The sequence below is a fragment of the Onychostruthus taczanowskii genome, unplaced genomic scaffold, assembly GCF_017590055.1.
Source record: "Onychostruthus taczanowskii isolate IOZ18803 unplaced genomic scaffold, ASM1759005v1 scaffold70, whole genome shotgun sequence".
Taxonomy (NCBI): domain Eukaryota; kingdom Metazoa; phylum Chordata; class Aves; order Passeriformes; family Passeridae; genus Onychostruthus; species Onychostruthus taczanowskii.
Genome location: NW_024504787.1, coordinates 1,504,686 through 1,513,196, shown reverse-complemented (window position 1 = coordinate 1,513,196; position 8,511 = coordinate 1,504,686). Strand labels below are relative to the sequence as shown.

General features: G+C 44.8%; 1 protein-coding gene across 1 annotated transcript; it reads right to left on the bottom strand.

The window, feature by feature from the left end:
* Positions 1-230: 230 nt before the first annotated feature.
* On the bottom strand, positions 231-5,644 carry LOC121345292 (phospholipase A2 inhibitor subunit gamma B-like). Its single transcript, XM_041422064.1, has 5 exons — positions 5,513-5,644; positions 4,362-4,478; positions 2,760-2,909; positions 2,481-2,621; positions 231-613 (listed from the first exon to the last, which is right to left on the bottom strand). Exons 1-5 carry the CDS (start codon positions 5,559-5,561, stop codon positions 384-386), a joined length of 687 nt encoding a protein of 228 aa, XP_041277998.1. The 5' UTR covers positions 5,562-5,644; the 3' UTR covers positions 231-383.
* Between the last annotated feature and the right edge of the window lie 2,867 nt (positions 5,645-8,511).

Sequence of the window (8,511 nt, the reverse complement as noted above, 5' to 3'; positions counted from 1 at the left end):
CTTTTCAGAGCCTGGAAAAGCGGCTTTGTAAGTTGCCACTTATATTGAAATTGTGAATGTAGATTCTAAGGTTGGCTTCAGAGCACTCACTTCCTGGGAAGGTTTGAAGACTTCACACAGTCTCGTATGGTCTCAGTATGGACAAAGCACTGAGAGAATGCTACACAAAACCAACCACAATTGAACTGATGAAGATTTAAATGAGATCAAATCAATGAGGAAACAAAATTGTGTACGTGCTGTCTTTATTCAGTTAAAATATAAAAGAAAAGCTAATCTGAAAATAAAATCCCCATGCAGAAGAAGCTACAGCAAAAAGGACTAAGTTGCAAACCACTGCTGGGGTTTGCTGTGGGTTTTGCTCAACGCAGCACTAGTGAGATTCAGAAAAGTACCTTCTCCAGGATGAATCCTGATAGGACAGGAAGGAAGGTCGTGTGTGGAGGGGCAATCCCAGCACTGTACACCACGCTGTACATAGCAGAAGCTGGTCTGCATTGGAACCGTTTCAACTTTATGTCCATCATCCCCAGGCTGTTTTTTCCATCTCCTACCATACTGCATTCAGAAATGGTAGTGCAACCCTTCATGGCAGCTTTCAGAGACAGTCCACCTGTGCAGGGGAAATACAAGAAATGCATACCATGTATCAGGGGATCCAATCCCCAACATTAATCCCACCCTGGCCAGTGCAGTCCCCATTTCCAAGCTAAGAACTGCCCATTCATTACATCCAATTGGTTCCAAACCCACCAGCACTGTCTGTTCCCATCCCCTGAATAAAGCTGAGGAATCAGCAAGGCCATCTTGGTTGACTAGAAATACAAGTGATTTAAGGTTTGTCTCCTTTCTTTCTGCTAAATAAAGATGACTTTTAAAAATTCTAAGCATTTAAATATAAAAAGTGAAAATGCTTTAAGTAGTTCTCTTTCTCACGTTTAAAGATTCTTCTGCCCAAACTTTGGCTTCCTAAAGAAACCAGGGCTGTGTAACAATACATCAGGTATTCATTGTCTCCTTCTCTCTCTGACCGTCTCATGACATTCAAACTGAATGACTTTCTCTCAGTCAGATTTGACAAGGAATTGAGAAGTCTCAATGACAATACAGCCTCAGCCACTTATTAAGAGGAATTCATTCTCAAAGTCTTTATAGGATTTTAGCCAAACCAAGAGAGAAACCTACTGACAGGCCCACTGAAACCTGAACTTGCCCTTTGCTACCACTGGAGCATTTACAAGAGGAGACCTGAGCAGGTACTGAGTGCCTAACTCCCCATTCAGATATTCTTGCTCCTGTTGCTTGCTTTTGCTAGTGCTGCTCTCTACTGTGCAGATTACACAGGTCTGGAATACTTTGTTGGAAAATTTTATCTCAAATACAAAGAGCAGGTAAAGGCACTTCATTAGCTCCTCACCTTCCTGTGCTCCCCTACACTGCTGCTTTCTCTGCACAGTTTATCACGCAGCACAATCCTTCTCCATTCACAGTGGCTGATCAAGTTAAGACAAGTTGGGAGGATTTTTTATTTCAGTCGTACACTGAATTAATTTTGCCACTCTATTTTCATTGCTGTGACTATGAAAATTCTTATTTTCCTTCATGTTGTCTCTGTAAAACATGATCTAACTCAGGGTTGGGACAGCACATTAATAAAGTCTATAGGAAGGGCCTTCAGGCATCACATCATCACCTAGCAATATTATCAACTCAAAGAAACTTCATCCATAACCATATACAAGATAATTGTTTTTTCAGTCTGGTCCTACAGCTGGTATTTATGTCCTTTATTTCCATGGGTTTTTCCTGCCTTCTGGAGCACAGGTGGACCATGACAGGTGGAAGTCTTTTACCTGCAACAGGGGTGGAAATGAGAATGACCAGAAAAATTGCTGTCTACCTTCCTCTCTGTAATTACAGGACCTGAGGTGGGAAAAAGATTTCTGATGGAGCTGTTCAAAGGCTGGACTACAAGGCAGGGGACCTGTCCCCGGCTTTCCTCCTGCAGAAGCACAACGGCAACAGTGTCTTGTCCTAGGTGACTGGTATTACCCCATGGGAAAGCAATGTTTCTGCAAAGCTCCACCTGAACCTCCACTGAGCTGCCAACTGGCTTAAATCCAGACTCACCCTCATACATCCTAGCAAGGGCCAGCAGGTTCAGGGGCTCAGTCAAGTTTGTTACACACCCATGTACCAGGCTACCCCAAGAAAACAGTTCCACTCTTGATCTCAGTTATGCCACGCTATGAAGAATTCCAGCAATTATCCATGCATGACTAGGAAGAAGGAAAGGGAAACAACACTTCCCCTTTAATCATCTTGAAGTTTTCAGTTTTCAGCTTTAAGTTCCTTCTATCTTCCTCTTTTTTTTATTTCACATCTTTTGCCCATTCTTATCTCAGTAGTGCTTTATCTTAGACTAGTTTCACCCATTTTACCAAGAAGATGAAAAATAGCCCCAAATGATAGGCAGTTACCAGCATTCATTAACCCAGCAAGGTCAACACATTGGTCTTCAGATCCAGTGCAGTTTACAACTTCATTGCTGCACTGAAAGGAGTCCACACTGTAGCAGGCAGGACACTGGTATCCATTGGGCACATCATTATCTGGTGGCACTGGAATGAAAGACATGGCCTGTAGCTGGTTTCAATAACAGAATGAGAGGAATAACACAGGTGATGGCTTAGCCTGGAAGGCCTCACCATGGGATGGATCAGAGAGGGGATGGGCTAAAAGGACAATAAATAGTTTACATGACACAGATGTGGTCCGACAGTCATCACCTGTGCAGCAAACCAAGTGGCTCTTTGCTTTCACCTTCCCATAGTTCACGGTGACAGGACCAAGGTGGCAGACATGGGATGGCAGGCAGGACTTGATGGATGAAGAGATGGCCATCCCCCCTGTCATGAAGCAGAAGGCAGTGCCCAGTCATTCAACACAAAGTAACTCCCTTCCCCTCCTGTTAGTTCATGTACCAACTTCTAGGCAGGTGTCCCAGGGCCTAAAAGGGACCCCTGAGCCCCCTGAGAAGCATCACCAGTGCTCCGGGACACTGCAGAGATTATGGTGTGGCACATGCCTCTGACCCATAGCACAAGCTTGCTCAACCTGTGTAAAATCTGCAGAGTGCACAGTCCATCCCAGCCACAAGAATCCTGACACGGGCAATTCTGGCCTACCCTCTCAGCCAAGCCCAAAAGGTATAAAGGGGAGCAGAACAGCTAAATGGAGTCTGCTGAAGTGCTTGAAGGATGAAACGTGGGTGCAGCAGCAGAAGGCAGGCACTGGAACTGCCAGCCCCAAAGCTGGTAGGATATGAGCCAGACTCCAGTTTAAAAGGCAACAATCAAATCACTAAGGCTGAGTGACAACTGAGGCCATGCCTAACACAATTGAGTGACCAGCTGTGTCAGGGCTCAGCACCAGCTTTGACTTATCAGCTACAGGGACATGGTTACTGGTTAACAACCTTTCCTCTGAGGACAAGATGAAAGAGTTGCAGTTGTTCAGCCTGGAGAAGGGCAGGCTCCTCCAGTGACCTCATAGCAACTTTCAGTACCTAAAGGAGCTACAAGAGAGATGGAGAGGGGCTTTGGACAAGGACATGAACTAATAGGGTTGAGGGAAAGGCATCAGACTGAAAGAGAGTAGATTAAGATTAGATATTAAGAAAAACTTCTAGACAGTGAGGGTGGTGAGACGCTGGAACAAGTTGCCAGGGGAAGCTGTGGATGTCTCCCATCTCTGGCAGTGTTCAAGGCCAAGTGGATGGGCTCTAAGCAATCTGGTCTAGTGAAAGGTCTCCCTGCCCAGGGCAGGGGGTTTGAAACTAGATGATCTTCAAGGTTTCTTCCAACATAAACCGATTGATGATGATGACGATTATGATGATAAGGGGATAGCTCAGCCGTAGTGGCACTGCACGATTGCATGGTGACCCCGTCCCTGCTTGAGGACAGCCAAGCTTCTCTCTCCACACATCATCAGTGTATCCCCAGTACTAGGCATCAGCAGCTTAGTGTAAGTCATGGTTCAGTCTCCCAACTTCCTGACTCAACTACTCACCTTCATCAGAATTAAAAGCCAGTGTCTCCTCCCACTATGAGGTTTTGGTCCTTCCCTCCACAACTAAGAACCAAACCCTCCCAGTAGAAAACTGCTTCTCAAAATAGAAGAATAAAGAGCTTTTTCTATCCCAGACTATTCTGATCTCTGGGTCATCTGTCAATAAAAGAAAAATGAACAGTTTATCCAAGGATGGACCATACTACCAGTGACAGAAGCGGGGAGAGAGAGACAAGTCCCCAGGCCACCCCACTCTGAAAGCCACACTGGCTTAGAGGATGTCTCACCTATTAGGACTTCATGCAGAATAATGCCACAAGTGTCTTCACCACCAGTGCAGGTTTTCATGGGGCCAGAGCAGCTTTTTCCTATGCTGTGACATATCTCACACTGGAGGCAGGTCCCTGTGGAGAGGAGGACACATTCCTGAGCAGCAGGGATAAGGGATCCCACTTCCTCTTTCACTGATGTTTGATTTCAGCACTGATCAGCACTTTTCACATTTCCCTTATATTTCATTGTGCAATATGTGTTGGGCTCTTTCAGAGCTGCTGATGACAGCAGCCCTACAAATGCCCCTTCATCCTGGCAGGCACTCAGGTGTTCCTGGATTCACAGACCCCAGATTCTTTATTTGTAGAGAGTAAGGGCACCTGAGTGGCTGGGGAACAAGAGCTGCAAGCAGGTACAGCCTGTACTCTGTACAAACTCCAGACTTTCTCCGTAACCTTTATCTCTTTGTATATCTCTTTGTAGGCATTAGGGGAAACCACTTCACCAGATACCTGCTGGAACACTTTAAGCAGATCAGAATATCAGATACTCATCAGGAAACACTTAGAAAGGAATAGCATGTATTTCAACAGAGAGCAAACAGGACCTTTTCCATGACACACACCCACAAGAGTCCAGCACATAGATTAACAGGTCCAAGGCATGTGTCACTTCCCTAAACCCAGGTGCCAGCTAGGGCACCTTGCAGTCGCCGTGGCATCTGCTGCAAGCCAAGACCTCCAAGATAGCTTTGTTTTTCTGGAGCAGAGCTGAGATGGCAGCTGAGATGACATTATGTCCAAAATGTCCCAGAGCCCTGGATATGAATAAAATAAATGATCCTGGAGATCAATTCAGCTTACTAAAGGTCTGGCTGCCTCAGGGTAATCTCACTCTGATGCCTGTCCTGGCTATACCACCAGTGAGGACACAGAAAATCAGACCGTGAGCTCACGTTGTAAATGCCAACACCTTCATGTGCACATTGGCTCATAGGACCAAAGATCCCCTCAAGACCAGTCGCCCTCACCCCTCTGCAGTGCAAATCCCACAAGATGAGGGGAGTTCACGGCTCAGATAGCAGCAATTGCCTCACACACAATGCACTCCAATCCCAGACCTCTTTTGTGTCTTACAACCCCACAGGTCTCAGTGAAAAACTCACCTGGGTCCAGGAAAGCCAGGAGGAAGCTGAGTCCAAGGGATAGCCTCATGATGAGACGTAAGCACAGGGAGCTGCCAAGTCTCACTCAACAAAGCACTGTGTGCCACAAGGGTTTTATAAACTGGAAGGAAAGGGTTTTATTGGGGAAGTAGAGGTTGGGCAAGTTTTCTGAATTATATATATACACTGCTGAGCACTAACACCCATGTTTGCTTTTTCTTTTAAAACACAGGTTTTGCCTTTTTCTTCACATGAGTGATGTTTGATTTTCTCCTGTTTAGAGCATGCATCCTGTGGGATAAGACTGGTTTTCCTGGTGATACCAGGTATGTCTCTGGTAAAGACTTTGAACAACGTTCAGCCTCCACCATCCATACGGATGATGGAGAGGAAACCATTTGAAAAGTCCTCCCACTGTGCTCCCTGAGTATGCTCTCACGGTTAGGCCCAAAGAAACAAAGTACAGCAAGGAGCAGCCAGGAAATTCCCCTGTGGCTGAGTTTTTGATGGGTGGTTTCCCATTTTGTCATTCCCATCATAGAGTCAGGAGCTCTCATGCCCAGAGTACAACCAGAAAGCAGCAGTTCCAAAGCAGAGAGCTTCCTCTCCAAGCTGGAGTGCAGCTTCAGTTTGCAAAGTGACTGCCAAAGCACGTCTTGGAGCAGACTCAGTCCAGGGTTCTAGGGGTTGAATACATCAGAGCAGCAAAGCCAGTACTCCAGGGTTTGGGTTTTGATATAAAACACTTGGCAGTTGATAAGGAAGTCTCCTATTTTCTTTCTGGGCTTTAAATTAAACCAAGACAGCATAGAGAAAGCATCGATGTGGTTGCAAGACAGCCTGGTCACAGACTAGGTAAGTTTATAGCAGTTTTCCATGCCCTGGCATCTCATGATGGGCTAATGACAAGCAGCAGTGACCACCTTGCCATTGCCCACAGGCTCCCTGCCTCATGTCCAGGCTTTATCAGGATGTGCTGACTCACTGAAACCATACCATACTCTGAAGATATCCTCTTGTTCTGCACCATATTGGACACAGATCCTTTAGGACTTTTTGCATTGACAGGAAGAACTGAAGTGCCCTCATGCTCCCTTCCCTTTTGAGACTAACCTCTTCAAAGGACAGTTGTCTTTTGACATTTCCCAATATATTGAATAGTCCAGTGGGACCACTTCTTAGCTAAGCCCACAGTGCTATAAGAATGGGAATCACATTGGGTAAGAGCCTTGGTCCCCCATTGTCCAAAAAGCTGATATCACAAGAAAACCAGGGAGAATTATATCTTCACACAGAAATTCTTTTTCATTTCAGAAATGGTCTCATGCCACAGTAGGTATGTGAAAATGAAATCAATGTCCTGACTGCAGCCTGCTCAGGATCAAAATTAATTTCTTATTAGTCTTAAACCTCACAAATAATAAAATCATGTCCCCAGGCAGGCAGAGGTACCTGGATTGAGGTGATTCTGCCATTTGACTAAATATGGGACTGCAGATACAGATAGGAAGATGAGAAGATGTGACTGTCTCTGGTGATTTTAATTTCATGCCCTTTCATTTAAGATGATTAGTGAAGTGCTTGGGGGCTTTCCCTGAACAACATGACCACACTAGTCTCACTGAATTACACAGAACTCACCTGTTTCCCACCTCACAGGGAGGGAGGGTATGAAGCTGCAGCCTTTTCATGTGCTCTTTTAGAGATGAAACCAAGCACAGCAAGAAGAAGGCACAATCTGCAGCAATAAGAGACCTGGAAAATAAGACTTATTAGAGAAGATGAAGACAATAAAGGTGCTCAGGGGACACCCAGTCACAGGGTTGGATAAGAAAAACTATTGTGGGGGGTTTACATTAGGTATTGGGGGAATTTCAAGCAGTGACAATAGCGAAGCTGATTGCCTGGGAAGGTGTGTATCCTCCATCCTGGGTGGCTTGGTAAAACAGACTAGACCAGTATTTATTAGGGGATTATATAAGTAGATAGGATCCTGCTCCAGGGCTGAGAGATTGATTTGATGCTCTCTCTCAAGATTCCTTCTAAATTGGTTCTTATATTTTAATTTCATGGTGTGCATGAAGTGCCTGTCTCTGCAGCACATCCATGTTTTCAGGAGGACAGAAGGATGTTAACACAGCAGTCACACTTCCCACAGAGGCTGGAGAGGTCAAAAAGATCTGTAAGATGAGAAAAGTTAAAAATCCAACCCTGAAAATAGCATTGGTAGGGAGGGGAGATGAAAAGAGATAAAATGAAAAGGAAGCTGATTCTATGATCAGCAGAAGAAAGACATTCATCTAGGCTAAAGCATCTAAAAAAATATATGTGAATTTGTTCTGCAGAGTTGTAGCAGAAAATTTGAATTTCCAGTGGGTTTCACAAAATCAGAGAATTGTTTAGATTGGAAAAGACCTTTAAGAACATTGAGTCCGGCCATGAACCCAATAGTGCCAAGCCTACCAGTAAACCATGTTCCTAAATGAAATATCTACATATCTTTTAAATATCTCCAGAGATGGTGATGTCACTGCTTCCCTGGGCAGCCTCTTCCAGTGCTTGACCACCCTTTCAGTGAAGAAATTTGCCTAATATCCAATATAAATCTCTCATGGGAAAACCTAATACTATTTTCTCTCATTCCAAGAGCCCAAACATAAAGGTATGTGTTCAAAGCATGAAATTAATATATCAGATTAACATCACAGCTGAAGAACCCAGGTCAGAAAGCTCTGAAAAAGAAATAAAAGTGACAAAGGTGTGACCAAGAAAGTAAAGGTTAGAAAGGACTGGATGGAACAGTTCCTGCAGGAGATACTGAAGGAACGGTTTGCACAGTCCTAACTGGCATTCAAAGGGAGGACTGCTAAGGGAGAATTACAATGTTGGCTTTAAAAAAGAAGAAGTGAGATCAGAGCTAAGGATAAACCCTCTGATGGTGAGATCAGCTGGGGCCAAGAGGACCACCCTCTTCCTGTGATGAGACACTTGAGAAGGAA

What these genes read in the sequence shown, in the direction of transcription:
- LOC121345292 (XM_041422064.1), bottom strand. Translation starts at nt 5,561, where the DNA reads ATGAGGCTATCCCTTGGACTCAGCTTCCTCCTGGCTTTCCTGGACCCA. An exon ending in CCTGGCTTTCCTGGACCCAG is followed by an intron (nt 4,479 to 5,512) that starts GTGAGTTTTTCA and finishes TCCTCTCCACAG; the next exon opens with GGACCTGCCTCCAGTGTGAG. An exon ending in TGCTGGGTTAATGAATGCTG is followed by an intron (nt 614 to 2,480) that starts GTAACTGCCTAT and finishes TCCCCTGCACAG; the next exon opens with GTGGACTGTCTCTGAAAGCT.